The sequence below is a fragment of the Lepeophtheirus salmonis genome, chromosome 9 (assembly GCF_016086655.4).
Source record: "Lepeophtheirus salmonis chromosome 9, UVic_Lsal_1.4, whole genome shotgun sequence".
NCBI classification, from domain to species: Eukaryota; Metazoa; Arthropoda; class Copepoda; order Siphonostomatoida; family Caligidae; genus Lepeophtheirus; species Lepeophtheirus salmonis.
Genome location: NC_052139.2, coordinates 15,045,988 through 15,064,706, shown reverse-complemented (window position 1 = coordinate 15,064,706; position 18,719 = coordinate 15,045,988). Strand labels below are relative to the sequence as shown.

Sequence of the window (18,719 nt, the reverse complement as noted above, 5' to 3'; positions counted from 1 at the left end):
TCCAAAAGGGACTTACAATAATAACTGCGTAACAAATCTTGAACAGAGATGCACTAGTGATCATTTTAAACTTTGAAAGTTATTACTCGATAGAAATGGAGTGGAATTTTTCTTTAATTCTTTCATCTTGCAGATTCTCTCAGCTAATTTAATAAAATGTCCTAAGATTTCAGCTACTCTTCTTCCAAACATTCTTTAAATTGTCAGGGGTACCACGTTAATTTTCAGTTTCGTTTTTTAAACATACTGGCAGATGTTATTTTTTAAGATGAAATTATGACTCCCTAACAAATCATCAGAGTTACTCTTCGTCAGTCCTGAGTCACTTTATAACCAGATGTTCTCTTGTCAAGAATAAAAAAATAAGGATAACAGATTTGAAAAAAAAAACCAAAAAAAAACATGATTCAGATTGGGACTACCAAAATGATCGAGTTTATATTTTCCACAGCTCTAAGTATGTTTTAAAGTTTAACCCAATAAATATTTGTCCCATGCACGGGATTGATTGTGGAGTTGGTGCTGGAGACTTGATTCATTATACGAGAATAAACTCAGAAGAAGTCCATAAAAATGATAAAAAGGATTGACATTTTTGTTAGAAATATATCATTTTTTTAAAATCAAGAAAAATTATTTGGTAAAAAACATTTTTCATTAAATATTTAACCCATTTATTTAAAAAGGGCGTTGACAAAATAAAGATTGAATCCTTTTTTTATGAAAAATGATTATTTGAAGAAAAAAGGCTCCCCTTTACTAATTCTACTATGTTCAATAGACATTTAAAAGTTTTTTGACACAGCTAATATATTTCATTCTAAAACTCCAAAATATGTATCAATCAAATAAATATTTCAGATGGCTTTTATATCTTTAAAAAATATAATAACAGCTATCCCTCTAAAACATCAGCTCAACGTCAAAAATCATAACCAATCATAGAATTTTTTGGTTTAGTGTGTATAGCACGTACATTCAACTTTAAACGTAGACTCATCAGTATATTTGTAAATCATAAACATTTATTCGAGTTTTTTTCATTGCAGCCTGAAAATATGTTTCTTTATTTGTTCAAGCTGCTATAATTATTCTTTTATTCTTGAGGAGAGACCATCTAAATATAAAGTAGCTCATGATATGTGAAAAGTAAGACTCATGATTTGTTGGGGAGTTATAAGTAGTGATGAAAATTGTGTGTATTTTGGGCATGTTAAAAAAGTCATTCTAGCCCATGTATATATTTGATACAGAGTGGGGATTGTGTTTAATTCCTTCTTATCACAGCTGCTTGCAGCTTATCTAATTCTTTTAAATATTCCTTTAATTGGTCTGATGGAGTTTCACTGATTAATTATAAGTAAGAATTGTAGTATTACATTTACTCCATCTCACCTAGGAATCTTCTTTGAAGTCCATATACATAATGTATATTTCCTTGTCTAGGAACAACCAGGGCGCAAACCTACGCACATTGAAATCAAGAGAATAATTTATCTCGAGCTTGTTGTACATTGAGCTACGTTATTCCATCGCATCTTGTCTAATTGTATCCATGGCAGATACACTGCTGCTCTTCCCACAAACACTTTGTGGGGTTACAAAGTTTTTTTTCGATTTCTTTAATTTTTACATACCCAAAATGTTTCTGATTGACAACTATAACTATAAGTTTACATAAATACTATATAAAAATCGAACCCTCTAATCTAACGCTTGTCCGAAGGCGATTTCTTTTTCTTATGAGGTAAACGATTTTTTTGTGGTTCTTCTTTGATGATTGTAAAGAAGTAATTAAATACAAGATAAAACACACACATGAGAACCATGTTGATGATTACTTTATAATCAGAGTTTTTTTATTTATATAAATCATATATAAGAAGAAAAAAGTAATGATTTATATATATAATATATATCTTAATTTCATTTGTAGTTTACTTTCTTCATCGTTTGATACTTTTCATGAACAAAAAAAATAACAAAAATATGTATTTTCTTCTATCAAAATCATTATATATAGTTAAAGAGAAACTTTGGAAATAAGTTGTCTATGCTTACATCATGATAAATCTTTAGCTCTTGTTTATATTTTGTATCATTCCTCTTCAACACTTATAAATCTGGACACGTTACCTCATTTATACCTATATATATATATAAGTATAATGTTAAAAAAGAAAAAAAAACTGATATAGCATTTGATGTATTAACAAATATATACCTACAACAAATAAAATATTTTTTTGTATCTCATTTTTTGAGAGATCATCATTATTATGAAAGGTGTTACCTTTTTGAGTAAGTGAAAAATACTCTTCCAAAAATAATAATAATTGTCTCAGGAGTCTCCTTAAGTACTTCTTTAGGTCATTATCAAAAAAAAGTAGGGATGTATTGAAAAAAAAGTTTGGATGCCCCGTACAAACAAACCTCGGGTATAGGATGCAAAAGCCGTACAACATGAAACAATTTTTGTATTTGGAGTCATTATGGATAAGGCCCAATGAGTTCATCATTGATCTATAATCGGCTATGTCAATCAGAAGCCGTTACTAAGACAAATCTTTGTCAATTTTAACAGAATACACATTGTACAGGTTGCGGCTACATAATGTCTTTTTTTATAATGCATGGCTGTAAGACGTTAGCAGTAGAACCGAAATTGAAGAGAGTTCACCATTCTAGAAGTGATAAGTTTTCTGGTACTTAAAGTCATTTGTTATCATGTGTGGGAGTATTGAGGAACGTGTGGTTTGCCCTCTAAATAAAGATTGACGAAAAATGATTTGTCATAATATTTTAATCAAACTAATTTTGTTTTTTTTTAATGTTCCTTAAATTGGTTAGTTGGAGTTGCACTGATAAAGTATAAGTAAACATTATAATATTACATTTACTCCATCTAACCTAGGAATCTTTTGGTGAAATCCATAAACATAAAGTATACATATTTCTTTTCTCTAGGAATCACTTGTGCATAAAACGTATTAAGTTTAAGAGAATAACTTTTCCCGAGCACGTTGTCCATGAGCTACGCCGATTCCATAACTAATTGAATTATATCTCCTAACTTTTTATTGGTATTTCTTATATACAAAAAAAAAATATAATTTTTTTTCAAATTTATCTTCATTATTTGAAATTTGTTAAATTCTTTGTGCACGAATAACTCCACAAATAGTTATACGAGAGAGCTAAAATTGGTGGCATCAGATTTGTCGTCCTACAAACATTTTATATTGTTAGGGTTTGTCTAAATCAAGTTATTGAACCCGGATTTATTCTGGAAAATCCAACATTTTAAAGACCTTTGGAGAACTGCCGATTACTAATTCTCTAATCCTCAACAACTACATATTGTCAATTAAATGTTGCATCCTTTTGTATAAAATAATTATTCCTTTAAAACCTCTCAATGAATAGTTATTTATAGGTAAATGAAAAGTGACTGGGTGTTTAACATACCAAAGTTTGGTTGATTCAATGTATGGACAAAGGATAACGTTACTTTATCAATGATTTTCAAAAAAATCTAAAACAAAACTTTAAATGTGTACTATCATTATGAAACAATCAAAAACATCTTCAGATTCATAAAACTTGTCTTATTGACTTTTGGAAAAAGGAAGTAAAGTATGTCTCACCCAGTATGAACTAATATAAAAAATGAATGCATGTGACTTATTATGTCATTTGATTCAAAGATGATATTTATTAATTTATGTTAAATTAAATTAGATAGTTTGTTCTAATTTAGCATCTATGTATGTCCTACATAATACGTTGGTATTCCATAGTGTATTCCTTGCTTCATTTTGTATATATAGAAAAGGAGAAAAGATTGAATAAAGTTCTTTAATTATATTAATAATACATTTCAAAATGTTATACATAAAATTGCTTTATATCTCTTGTTTCTTGGTTGTTCCTAAGAAAGAAGTGTAGTAGTCTGTAGGTAGTTAGGGTTTGAATGCATATATACCCTATATATAGATGAATATGAGAATTATGATATGGGCAAAGTTGAAGAAGAGGAAAAGAACACTAAAAAAAAGAAGGAAGGTGGAACTAACGCAATTATGTATAGATTTATTGAGCTGATATCAAGGGCAGGTGTATTTATTTGTACTATATATATATATAAATCAGGGGTAGATATACGGCCCTTGGAGCCGGAGCCGAAATACCCTGATACGCTATAAATAGAGTACTGTAGTTTGTAAAAGAAAAAACAGGGGAAGGAGACTGAATTAAGACCCTTGTTAATACAGGATATTTGTAATTTTTTGCAAAAAAAAATCAAAAAAATTAAAAACTTTGATAATTAACTTTTCCAAAAATATTTCAAAAATTCATAGGCATTCCCAAAAAATTTAATTTCTAGGCAAAAAAAATTTCAAAAATTAAATTTTTTGGGATAAAATTTCAAAAATTAAATTTTAAATATTAAACTTTTTGGAAGAAAATTTCAAAAATTCAGACCTGTGGACATCTCTTGGAAGAACAGACAGCGACTGTTAGCCTGTTGATTAAACATTACCTTATGAAAGGCAAAATGAACTCGTAGTTTTAAACCATTTGCCGCTCTTAAAATATTTTTTTAATTATTTTCATCTTTTATAAGGTGATGTTTCATCAACACAAGAAATTATTTTTCCTCCATTTTTTGAAAAATCACTCCACTTTCTCGATTCAAACAAATGTCAAACAAAAAGAAATGGACACATCTGGCTGAAATTTGGTCTGTAGTCTTCCAAGAAATACTACTTACTAAGCGTAACCTCGATACAGACCAGTATTTTAATTCCTTAGAATTTGTATGGACTTTTAAAACGACCTTCGTATATGAGGCCAAAACATCTGCAGGGTGAAAAAATCATGGGGCGAATCTTTTGATCAACATCTCACATCCCTTGCTTAAAGGAAATAGAGAAAAAGGCCCCAAATAAGTTATTAGTTAGACTACTCCTCTTTCCAACTATGGCATAGTCTCAATCCTTCATATAATTGAACCCCAACCAATCAAAATTCAAAAAACAGAAAAATTGAAGGTGGCAGCAAAATAGAGTGTACACTTTTATTTCAATGAATTAACACCAGGTTCCATATATGTATGTTTTATTACAATTTGTCTCTTTTGAGCCTCACCATTATTTGACAAACTATAATGAGATATTACATACATTATTTATGAGTTAATTATAGTTCACAAATAAATAAGGGGAGGAGAGCTTTTTAATTTATTTTTGCATTCTGGGATTTATTTTTTTTACTCTTTTTTTTTTGCAGATATTGAGATGTATTCGTAAGTAGTGAGTAGGTCCATATAAATTTAAAGACTATAAAAAACCTAATGAACTATCCACACATCATATATGAATTAACAATTTTTATGTATGTACAAAATATAGACTGTTTGGTTGTGTGTACACTTTTTCCTTCTTCTTATTTTTAAGAGAAAGCAATTCATTTGGTTGATGAGACCCCTTGATGGGTCACTAAAAAAAATTCTTTAAAATAAAAAATTAATCTATTCTTTTCTCCCTTCTAAATACTTTTTTTTTTCTTTCTTCATGAGTTCCTGTTTTTTAATAATTAAAAGAAACTTTTTCCCTTCTTCACTTCCTTCTTATCATTAACAAGACGAAAAGAGGAAAAACGGTATAGATCTAGGAGGAGCACAGGAAGAATTAAATGTCTACTTATCACTAGTACACAAGAGAAATAAGTTCCATGGGACTACAATAACAGTTTTAACAGAAAAATGTGAAACAACTTAAAATGCTCTTTTTTTATTAAGAGATGGATGTGTTGAATAAAGTGACTGGATTTTAATTTTAAAATTATCTGCTGATTGGTCAATCCATCAATATAACTATGCATTTTCGCCTGCCGGCTAAAACCCACAATCATTATTTCACAATATGCATCTGAATCGAAATTATAGTCTAAAGTATGATTTAAAAAAAGGCCAAACCTACTGGAATTGAAAATTTAACCCATTATTTTAATTTTTCTATGGCTTAAATAGCAAAAATAAATGTGGGTTTTAGCTTGGGGCGCTCCAAGTACCTCATTGTGCTGCATAGTTTTTTAAGGACTAGGGGGATAGAGTATCCAACAACGATTAAGGAGCAACTATCAGTAGAGTGGTAGAAAATATGACGCGTTTAATTTTTTTTTTTTTAGTTTGCAATATAAGCATTGCTTTGTTTTTCTAATGCTGTTATCATTATTTTTTTATTTTTGAAGAGAAAATCTGATTCTAAAGCAACCCATGAAAGACAAAAAGTAACTCTGATGATTTATTTGGGAGTTATAATTTCAGCTTTAAAAATATAATATTCTAATATGTTTAAAAAAGAACCTAATGCAAACGTGGTCACCCTGACAATTTAAAGTATGTTTGGGAGGAGAGGTGGTTTGACCTTGGAATCCTCTTTGAAGTCCATATATATAAAGTATATTTCCTTTTCTAAGAACAACTGGGACACGAACCTACGCACATTGAGCTAAAGAGTATAATTTCTCCTGAGCGTTTTGTCCATTGAGATACGTCGTTCTATCGCTTTGGGTTAGCTGAGAGCAGCTATGAGAACAATGAAATAAACACAGATCCCACTCTATATCTAGAAAGGACATAGGCAGGAATTACTCTGATATTGATCCTCCCTTTTACTCCAAGTCCAACAAGGGCTTACACTTATAATTCTGCAACTCTAACCATCACGCATCGGTACTCATTACTTTTAAGTTTCGGTCTGGAAATCTTAGGTCGTCGGTCTGAGACAATCACAGTTTTGTTTGAACCAAACACATTCGGCACTTTAAAGAAGTTCCATATGGACAGAACACATAAATGAAAATGTAAGTCTCTCTAAAAGAACTTCTTGATCAATCTCATATAAAGTTTGGTATAGACTGATTTTGTAGATGAATTGTTGAGTACATCAGATGTGTTGACAAATTGGGAGCATTGGCACCATGATATAGTATGAATTATTATCTTTTTTATATAAGTGTCACTTGTATAGCTAAATGGGATAAATATCAGTAATCAGAGTGATACCGAATCTAAGACCACGGTCTCAACGAAAAAATTGATCCAAATCGGTATAGAAAAATCATTCACGACCGAACTGCGCCTCAAAACTAGTTAACATTATTCTCAGAATACAGGTTGGGTATTCTTTATAATTGTCGAAGCCTTTAAATTCTGTATTATAACGTTTTTGATTTTTTTAGGTAAAGGATATTTTAAAAGATTAAAATATAGAAGAAAAATACAGAATAATAATAAAACACTACATAAGTCTTTTCATTATTAATTAAACCCCGCCCATTAGAAAATCAATTATGAATATTTACACTAGCGTAAACTGGCAGTGCCGAACTCTTGATTTATGTGATATGTCAACAAAAAAGGATCTTAAATAAATATCAATAAAATATTTTATGGAACATATTTAGGACATGGACTTTATATTCAAGTTACTGGTATGGTTTGAAATAACCAATAATGTTTACTATCCTTTAAAACATTCATTTGATTTATGAGACTTTATATGGCCCCAATTTGGCCTTTCCAAAATAATCCTTCATATTATTTTTTTACTATTAATTATATCAGGGAGTTTGTCCGACTTTTGAGTGTGATTTGCAGCGTCTCCAATGAATTAATCCGATTATTTTATTAACAGAAATAGAAAATAATTATAAGTTGAATAATATAAAAGTAATCATACTCAATTTTGAGAAAAATCATTTTAGCATACTTCTATTTTGAAAGTAGTGGGGAGCAAAACTGGTATGAGCATTTAACTACGATTTTATTCCCGTTACTTTCCATTATGATGTTTCATTACGCACCTAAGCGACAGCTGAAACAAAAATAAGCAAATTTTATTTTCATCCCATGTCTCGAAGTGTAAAAATCTAGGAGAACCAAGGTTAACGGAAATACAATTAATTACCATTATGTAATCAGGCTTACAAGAATTTTCAATTTTATTTATTGTACCAACTGCCGGGCAAGATAGGCAGATTTTGACAAAACACGCAACCCCTCATAATCTATGACGTCACTATTGATAGAATTTTCAATTTAATGTATTGTACCGCCTGCTTGCCAATAAAAACAGATTTTGAGAAAACATGCAACCACTCTGCGCCGGTGTCAATGCCAAAAAGACTACATAGACCGTTGATATCTCCATCCAGACTTACTACAATATCAATGAGTCAATTAAAGCTCCATGCAACTTAGAAGAATTAAAATGTTTTTCGTAGTTTATTAATGTTACTGTATCTGTATAAGCTGGGTTTTTGCACATGTACAGTTGGAAGGTACAAGTTACAATTGCAAAATGAGATTAATATTACTTTAAAGTCCTACTCGTGTTATTTTAAATTAATAAAGCAAGATTTGTCCGTCTATTTGTCTGTGAAGGACTTATTTTGAGGTTGTGCTTGATATTTTATGACTATGTGACTACTTGATATAAGAAAATACCAATGTAGCAACGAGCGTGTGTGGCTTAAACTCAGCGTGCTATATTAGATAAGAAAAGATACGTGGAGTATGTATTACACAAGGTTAATAGAAATGCAAGGTTATGCCATCATGTAATCGGCTTGCTAGGATTTTCAATTTTATGTACCGTACTGACTGCCTGGCAAGACAGGCATATTTTGAAGTTATAGAGCATAACCGCGGTACTCAAACAATAACAGTCAAGGAAGGCGATAAGTTAAACATTTGTAGGAAACCATTGTATTTCTATTAACCTTGATATTATCTAAATTGCTAAACCAAATTTAGTCAGTCTTTTTGTGTGTTCCTCTAAATATAATAACTCCAAACCTTACTGGGTACTCCCGATTAAATAAAACGTTATAAAACATATAAATTGCAAATTATACAAGTTATAATTTCTACGTACAACTTGCACAAAATCCCAACTTATACAAAACATATAAATTGAATTATATTCTGTTTGTAGACCCTATTCTACTTAGACATTTAAAACGAGAGAAAAAAACTCTTGCGGTTTCCTTTATGACTGCATTTTGAATGGCTTTACTTGAACTCTAACTATCTATATATGTAGAAGGGGATAGTAATTACCATGTGTTTAAATTTTTGTAGTAGAGGCTTCATTTTAACCGTAAGTACGACTTACAAGTGAAAGTATCCCCCAAAAATAGTAATGTTTTTTGTTTCTTTTTTTCATTATTGGAGCAAATAGTTTTAAATTAATACATTTAGATAGGCAGTGATACTATTGTGTAGCATTTTGGGTATGTTTATATATAAAAAGCTGACAATCAACATGTTACCCATGACAAATTGAAGAATGTTTTGTAGGAGAGCAACTTAGTTGTCATGCCGAATCATTAGATCAGCTACAAGTAGCTATGACGAGGGGGGGAGGGGAAAGGAAATAAATTAAGACAAAGGAAAGAATTACTCTGATGTCGATCCTCAATCTACTCCGAGTCTAACAAGAAAACACTCTTAAACAAATCATCAATCTTAGTCTCCGTCTTTTATGAGCACACGCAAATGTTGAATCCGGTTTCGTATATATCAATAATAGCTTGTATGTAGTAGAAAAGGAGGTTCAGGGATTAAATAATAATTATAGGAGCTTAGGAAAAGAAAATTCCTTCTTCAGATTGCGAACTCTAAAAAAACGGACGAGCTAAAAAATGCAAACGATTAGCATCACTGTAGATGACAAATATATCTATTGGAAAATAAAGATAATCTTGGGTACTGATATTATACAAGTGACTACATGCCCTATGAAAATATATTGATTCATTTTATTTTTAGAGGTGGAATTTTTGTAGAAAAAAATTGCAGTTTTATTCTCCCGGCATTCTTTATACAAGTATGTATCATCCTTAGTCATTTTTGATGGAGGGTGTGTGAATAAGTGAGCATATTTTTTATTATTTTAACCAACTTGTTGCCTCTTTCCTTAGAGCAGGGATGTCCAACACGTGGCCAATGAACTGCAATGCGCCCCAATACTCATTTTCACTTCAAGTAGTATTTTTTGAAAAATTATCGCTCCAGGAAAAAAAAAAGATACGAAAACAGGGGAAAAAGTTTTTTTTAAGAATTTTTTTTCTAAAAAGCAATGTCATTCTATCAAATTATGCAATTAAGAATATTTTTTCAAAAAAAACAGATTTTTACAGATTGGCCTATTTTTAAGTAGTTTGGCTTTGAAGAATTAGATTTGGCCTAAATTTGAACTAAATATATATTTAATAGTTTTGTTTTATAAAACCATTTTTCATGAAATTTAATATAAAGGGTTGCCATTAAAATATGCGGCCTATTATATTAAAAGGTTGGATATCCCAGCCTTAGAGTCTCTTTTAAATATGCCGGGAAACAAAAAAAGGCCTTTGACAATTATTTTTATTTTAAAAGGGGGGGGGGGTTGATGATCTCAAAATTAAAATTAACGAGGTGACATGATTATATACTTTTAAACACAAAATTAGACATTATTCGTCTATAAATAAATTTAAATAAATTAATTGACAAGGACCAATTTTTTTTTTTTTTTTTTTTACTTCATGATGTTTTGAATATGCTTGATCCGTTGTTCAATATTAATTTTGATGACAAATGTATTTAGAAGAACAATCTATATATTAGTTATTTATCAATGCAATTTGTCAATTAGAGATCAATTATGCATAATTTTTAATTGATTAATTATTACATCTTTCATAGTAGCAGATGTGAGAACTTGGACTCGATTCTATATATTGAAGAATTGCTACTCGGCTTGATAACAAAATCAAAAAACAAAATCAGAAAGTAAAATTTTTCCACTGAATTTAGTACTCCATTGAAGTTTTTTTATTCTCCGAGTACTTGAATATTTTCATCAAGTGCAAGTAAGCAATGACTTGAAACTAACTTGGACTTGTAGTATAAAGACTTTTGCCCACCACTTCATTATTACATATGTAAATATTATGTTAACATTAATATGTAAAAAATACAGGAAAATTTTAATGATATTATGTTATTGAACTTATTTAAAGTTGAGACTATGTTATTCATTAGAAAAAACCAGATTAGTTAAACGACATACAACGTCCAAATATGATAATAATTAAGGAACTTTAGTTCCTTTCAAATTCATATACAATTCATTTAGCAAGATGAGTCATCATTGTAGATAGTTTCATACAAGACTTTTCAACTGACGTCATACAAAATATTATGAATGACGTATCAAGAAAGGAAACATTTGATAGGGATTGAATGAATAAGAAGTAAGTGTTCAAAAGGCATTTAGAATCATAGCTAACGTGAACATAACATATTATTAGCAAAGAGATACAAGGTTATATCTTTTTTTTTTTCTATGTAAGTTGATATTATTTTTCAGTCAAAACAATCATTAAAAAAGGAAGACTTTGCGTGTATTTGATAAAGCTAAATAAATATAAATAATATCAGTATTGATATGATTGTTTAAGAATTCTTCTATTTAAAACAAAATGAAATTTTCATATATTTAATCGATTGATATATATGTATTTAATTATGTTGAACGACGAGTCCTTGTAAAATGAATAATAAATAAGTAAGTAAGTTTATTAACAATCAATCAGGGAATTAAAAATTGATTATTTCGTACTAATACTAATAGTATTAGTAATTATATGAGATGAAACTTGGATGAGTATAATAACTTTTTATTAGATTGTTTTCTGGCATTTCAGATATTTATATTAGACATATGTATTGATTGACGTTTACAATAGAATGAAAAACATTTTCATATACATGATTTTTATGCATATATACTGTTTTCATAATTGAAAAAGGCTTTTCTTTGATATTTATTGCCTTTTCCGTACTCATCCATTCAAAATTGAAAGATATCAAAATAAAGTTGAATATCTAACGTTTGAGATGATGGTATTTGAGTTGATTTAATATTCCGATGGGGATTTGAAACACTTTATTCATGAGTTTAAAGTAAACACATAATCAAAAATATTTTTTCGTAAATTTTTGAGTAATCCCAGTTTTATGAAAAACTTGAGTCACTTTGATAAAAATGAATTATCTTAAATATTTATTCGTATCATATTTGCTACATGAGTTTTTGTATCCAAAATTTAAGAATTTCCCCCTCAAAAGTCTTATAGATGAAATTACAAATATATATTCAATTGACCATTTAACAGAATAAAGGCAAATGTCTTACTAAAAACCTGGTCAGTGCTGTAAACGTATTGTCTCGTTCAAAAAGTAAAAGAACCACATACTCTTTGAAAAAATTACAGATCTGTTTTAGAAACTTTATATGTAAGAAATCGTTCATTTTATATAAACATCAGTAAGAACAGTCAAACAGTTACTTTGAATAAGAAAAATTTATATCTCAATTTATAAGAGAAAGCTGCAATCATGACTGATTTAAAAAAACGAACATTTTTGTTTATATAAATTAACGAGGATTCAAATTTCAAAAAGTCATAAATTATGACCTCGCATTGACCTCAAAGTGGTTTTTATTGGGTTAAATACTCATGTTTTGAAAAATGTACTGTTTATTTATTTACTAAATATGAAAATCATTAAACTTTTGGGCTATATTCATCTACTATGTGGGGAAATTTAAGCCAATTTATAATGTTATAATGGTTATTACAGAAGATAATACTTTATAAAAATAAAACAAACAAATTTTTAGGAAACTCTTATGGAAAATTGAAATATCTTAAAAAGACTGCCTAAAACTTGTTTGCTAAATCCACATATATAACTAAATTAACTAAGTAAATAATCTGTTAACTGCTCAAACCACGATATTTTTTAATGGTTATCTTGATTAATTTATGTTTAAGTGACAAAAGTTTTGATATAAATATTAAAAATAACTATTTTCGATTATAACTTATCTAAATCAAATAATAAATTTCTTTCATATGGCATATGCTACCCTCAGAAACATCATGTAACTTCTAAAGATGTGTGTGTAACAACTAGAACTGGAGTTTGTACTCGAGATTTGCAGCACTACTTGATCTCACAATCAAAGACTCGCGACTCGACTGGGACTCGGAAGATCATTTCCACTTAACTCAAAAAAGCTATCCCCACTATGGAGTATGGACCCCATGTTCTGAACTTTAAATGAACTTAAAAGAAATCTGAGGGATCGATCATAATATTTGAGGACTTGGATTTGTGAGCAAAGAATTGGACTTGTAGTAAAAGGACCTTTTTCCATCTCTCGTATCAACTGTTCAAGTGAATTATTATACTTATAAGCTAAGAGATGGGATTTTTTTTTTGAGTTACTTCAATGTCAAAATTATACATAATGTCTACCTAATAGGAAATGTAGCTGTACTTGTTGGTAGTAAAAGTAGACGGGTCTTGGATTGAGGAGGGTTAAATATCAGATTCACACCAAAAATCTAATTATGTCAACATATGTAGTCATAATTATGTAAATAGTTACTACTATCTAAGAAGATGTAAGAAAAAGCTTCAAAAACCAAAATTAAATTTAAAGTAATTTTATAATATACATATATAATCAAAAAAAAGAAGTACAAATTGAATTTAGCATCATATAACGATCTCCTTAAATGTTAATGCAAAACATAAGAGAGCCTTATTGGCATACTGGTAATCTTATATATATTTCAATTTCGGTCTACGGGTTCACACTGCTGTACGAACCTAAATACTGATCCAGATTGGTCAAGAAAAAATACCAAATATTTAAGTAATACATATTAATTATAATTTTTGCAATTTATATTCAACCTAAAGTTTTTATAAAAAAGTTCTTAACTTACTCTGTATCAAAAATATCAAAACGAATATTAGTATCTCATATATGGAGCCTCTTACGGATGTCAGCATGTCTACATCGAATCCTTTTTGTTATTTCAAAACCTTGACTACAACTCTAATTCCACAAAGATTCTAAGCAAAAAAGGAGTACACAAATACCATTTGATGACATAAACTCAAAAAAAAAAAATCAGGAAGGAACTTTTTTTGATAATGTTTTGTGATTTTATGAAGAGTAGAAGCACTAATTATATAAATAGATAGATGTATTTTTTCGAATAGATGAAACTCTTGTATAAAGATTTACGACACATTCACGGATACGAGAGTCAATTAATTTTAGATAAAAACCTTTAAAGTAGTAGTAGTCAATGTGCTCTTTGGAACTTTGAACGCTCGTTTCAGTGAGGAAAAAAAGGGAAGAAATGAAACGTTGTCTTGTGTTTTTTTCCCCGCCGTTTTCTCATGGACTCTTAAAGGCTTTCTTCATCTATATGTATGTGTCTGCTGTAGAGAGAGAGAGAGATTCTCATGAAAAGTGGTAGGTAAGTATGTATATAATTTATTATTTCAGCTTTTTTGCCGATATTCTTTTACATTTAGCGCCGTTTTCTTGAAAGAGAAAGAATTAGATGCAGCGGAGAAAAACGACGACGTTAGGTAAGAAAATGAAAATCGCCTTCTGCATACGACGAAAGGAGATTGAACAGACAAAATACATAAATATTATAGATACATAAAACCTATATCATAAGTATGTATTCAAGTAGATCCAACAAAGTTATGATATAATTAGTTATCATGGTTACTATACAAGTTACTTACTGATGACAAATACTCAAGAAATGCATCGTTACTTTAGTTAGAACTAGTTTTTTTTTTTTAAACAACTTTTCATAGAGGGCGCTCTTTAAATTTGATTATTAGTCTGTAAACACCCATAGAGCAAAGTTGTATAAATAGATCAAATCTGGAAGTGTAAATTTCTAAATAACGTTTCTCCTTTTTCAAGAAATTGTCCTTCAGCAAAATCCCAGGAACCAATTTTTTTACATTTTTTGGGGATCCAGGATGAGATAGAAAAGAATAAATACCTACTGTTAAATTTATGTAACTTTTTAAGAAGAAAAACACACTTAATACCATATATTTGTCTAAGATGCAAAGTTAATTCATATTTCCTACGTCAGGAGGTGAAGTTATATGTAATTTTAAAAAAATTACTGGTTTATAGGATTATAGGTGCTCTGTTAGACTAACATTTTTTTCTCTCAATGTACCTCATTTGGGCACTGTGGCAATGGAGTGTTAAAAACTTTGTTTAACAAATTAATCTTCAATAATTCATAAGCATATTCAACTTTTCATTCAATGAATTACATAAAACAAGCTTTTATTATATAATTATTAAATGGGAGAAAAACTCTAGACTAAATCTCGGTTCCATCTATTAAAATCCTCATTAACCTTATGTAAAAACATATAGATAGGGTTATAAACATTTTTCGTATAAACATTGAAAATAAGAAACAGATAACCAATTTGTAGAATGTTTTGGAAGAAAACAGCTTAAATGTCATAATGTTTTAGTAGATTAGCTGTGAGCAGCAATGAGATAAGAAAATTAACTCAAACCCCACTCCGTAATTACCAAGGAATAGGCAGGAATGACTCAGATATCGACCCACAATTCTACTCTGAGCCCAACAAGGACTTATACTTTTAAGGCCCCAACAACTCCTCAGTGTTAATCTTCCTCATAATGTTGTGTCGGTTCTTATTTATACGGTCCAGTTTTAGGACCGGCCCTTCAGACTCTCAGTACTGGACTGATCAAACAAAGAAGAAATAATGTTGAGTAACGTGATTAAGGACCAAACTTTCTAAGTTTTTAAAACAGATATACAGGACTGAACTGGACTGGATCGAGACTGGACTTGAAGTGACTACAGTCTTCTACCCTAAATAAGGACATGAGTACAAATACTCGTGGTTACACTGTATACTGAGATGGTATCTCCTCATGAATTAAAGAATAATGACAACACCTTCAGAAAATAAAAAGCACACTGTTTAATTTGCCAACAACAAAAACTAACACGCGAAAAATGCTTAGGATTGACAACCCTACATATAGGATATATTTGTCTACTACACAATATAAACAAATATTCTCATCAAATTTTAACATTATGTAATAGATAATGAATATATATTGTTTAAATTGTAAGATGTAATGTACTTTATAGAACTTTTTCTATTGAAATATTTTGCATTCTTAAAATAGATAACTCATTTCTAATGGTCTTCGCCTGCAAATGCTTTCCCAAACAAATAATTTTTCTTGATGTTATGGTCCACTCTTTGCTACTAATTATTGTCCTACACCCCATTGTACAAGCTCATTTAAACAAAGAGGTGTATCAGTTGCTAAATGGTACAACTTAATGACATAATATTGTGTAAGCTAATATTAGGTATCAAAAAAAGAAATTGTGAATCATTTCAGTACATTTAGCCCGTATGAGGAATACTTATATGACGTCCAGAGAAAGGTGCTATGGTATTACAAAAAAAATCGGTCGTTTTTGATTTTTTTGGAAAAAATCTAAAATTGTTTATTGTTTTGAATTTACTGAGCGTCATTTTTTTTAAATTATCATGAAAAACAAAATCACAATAAATATGCACTTTTTAAACGATGGCATTATTTTTAACGATAAGTCATTTGTATCAAAATTATAGAGTTTTAAGAAATTGACATAGTTTCAAGTCTTTTACTATTGAGGGGCCCAAGTATGTCCTTCCTAATAGAAATGTAATTTCATAAGTATAATTGAATTTATTTAAGTATGCAAAAAAGGTAATTTTTTAAATAATTTCTTTTCTTTTTTTTTTAAATGGTTATTTAAATATCTATCGTTTATTTTTTCTCCAAAAGGTAAATTGAAAGAAGGGAGTTTATTTGATACTGTGCTTCTAATTTCAGGAGCGTCAGCAGGATTACATTTTTTTTTAAATTTTGGAAAAAAAAAAAAAAATCTTGAAAAAAATTTCAAAAATTCATAACTATTTTCAAAAAAATTCAATAATCCACAGCTATTCGTCTAAAATGAAATTTTTGGAATTTTTTTTTTCAAAATTAACTTTCAAATTTTTAGAAAAAAAATTAAAATATAAATTTTTTTAGTAAAAAGCAAAATTTCCTTAATTATTATACTCTAAAAAATTTCCCTTATTTTGAACAACGAAGGGCGAAAAAAGAAAAAAAATAAGAGCATATTCCGTATATAACTAATTTCTTGATTAAAGCCATTAATGATGTCACTTTTTAGTCATTTTTGTGAAATATTCTTCTTGTATATTTGCAATAGAAAAAATAAAATGATTCTTTTTGTCTTAGGAGAACTTTGTAATGTGAGTATAGCCCTACATTAGCGAACTGGGATATGATAAACCCCAAAATTTATGAAAATGCTTCTAATTCCTTTAAAATCTAGGGATTATCTCCCATAGTTCTTGTTTTTTTTTTGTTTTTTAAACCTATATTTAGACAACAAATAATTTATAAAAATTAGAATTATCTTAAATTTTCTAGTGAAGATGCATTTACAAAAATATAATTAAACGTTATGTCCTCTAGCTTTTCTAAAGTTTTACCCCCATACTCTATTTTTCTAGGTAAGATTTTTAATCCTTCGAAGGGGATTATAAAACTCAGAAGTTATATTTCGTTGAAAAAGCGAATCCATGTTTAAGGTACGTTCCAAATTATCGTTCAAATCATCTCTCACTTCTCTATTTTCAGTAATGCAGCTTCTATCAGTACAATGTATTGTGCATTTAAGGGAAAATGAATAATTAAAACTATTTGCAATATTAGTTTTTATTTTATTGAAGCATTTTTCATCATCGATCAACCACAAAGGGAGTTTCCGGGGCTTTGAAGAAGTTTCGAGTACAAAACTAAGCACTATCATCATGTGATCAGACAAAGACATACAATTTTATTCACATATAAGTTTCCGCTGATATTTTTTATTGTGATATGAGTTGCTGACACAATTTAGGCCAACGTTAAGGTCTCATACGAGTAAAATTGCTAAATTATTACCTTTGCAATTGTTAATAGTGGGCTGGAGGAATGATTGACTCTTTACATTAGGACCATAAGCATTAATTAATTCAAATTTAGCCTGTTCGGTGGATATTAAAATTTTATGCCAGTCACAGCCACTTGAGTAGGATTTGGTACATGTGGGATCACCAAGAGATTTAGAAACCAAGGATAGAACTCTTCTATTTGAACCTGAGCCGGTAAAAAAATAGTTAAACTGTCTTGGAAGACAAAAGGTGCAATCAACCTTACATGGCAAGGATACTTTAGCTTTGATGTCCTGAAGACATATAAGATATGGATAAAATGATAATAATCTTTTCATTAAAGCACGGCGTGATAAGTGATTCTTGCCACATCTAGTATCTAGCGACAGGAAATTTCCAATGCCCATATTCTTTTCAATATTACTATTATTAAAACTACTATTAGCTGTCATTTTGGTATTACTCATAAGAGAATAATTTAAAAAAGACAAAAAAAATCAGTCAAAGACCACCCGTCATTTAATTGGAGCTCCTCAATTGCTTAAGGAGTTTTTCTTACTTATTTGGTGATGGCGATGTATCTGTCCTATTTTGTTTCCTAACTGATTCTGAACGTAAACGCTTGGACAAAATTTGTTTTGGATCTATATCAATAAGAGTCTTTGAGGGGGTTAGTTACCCTTTTCTTTTCATTTGGGTCCTTAGAGCTACTAATATGATCATAGATTGAACTAATTCCTTCGCAAATATTCGATCC

At 29.5% G+C, this 18,719-nt stretch overlaps 1 protein-coding gene across 2 annotated transcripts in view; it reads right to left on the bottom strand.

The window, feature by feature from the left end:
- The window catches only part of LOC121124634 (uncharacterized), a 46,387-nt gene extending 32,131 nt beyond the window's left edge, over positions 1-14,256 (bottom strand). Inside the window, exons 1-2 of one of the 2 annotated variants that reach the window (XM_071891044.1) lie at positions 13,861-14,243; positions 2,062-2,147 (exon numbers count right to left, since the gene is read on the bottom strand). Coding sequence is in view for 1 of the 2 variants with exons in the window: in XM_040719809.2 (XP_040575743.1) it covers positions 13,861-13,927 (67 nt within the window). In the remaining variant the exon portion in view is untranslated. Of the gene's footprint in view, positions 1-2,061; positions 2,148-13,860 lie in introns of both variants that reach the window. The other variant, XM_040719809.2, reaches the window with a different exon arrangement.
- Positions 14,257-18,719: the final 4,463 nt, after the last annotated feature.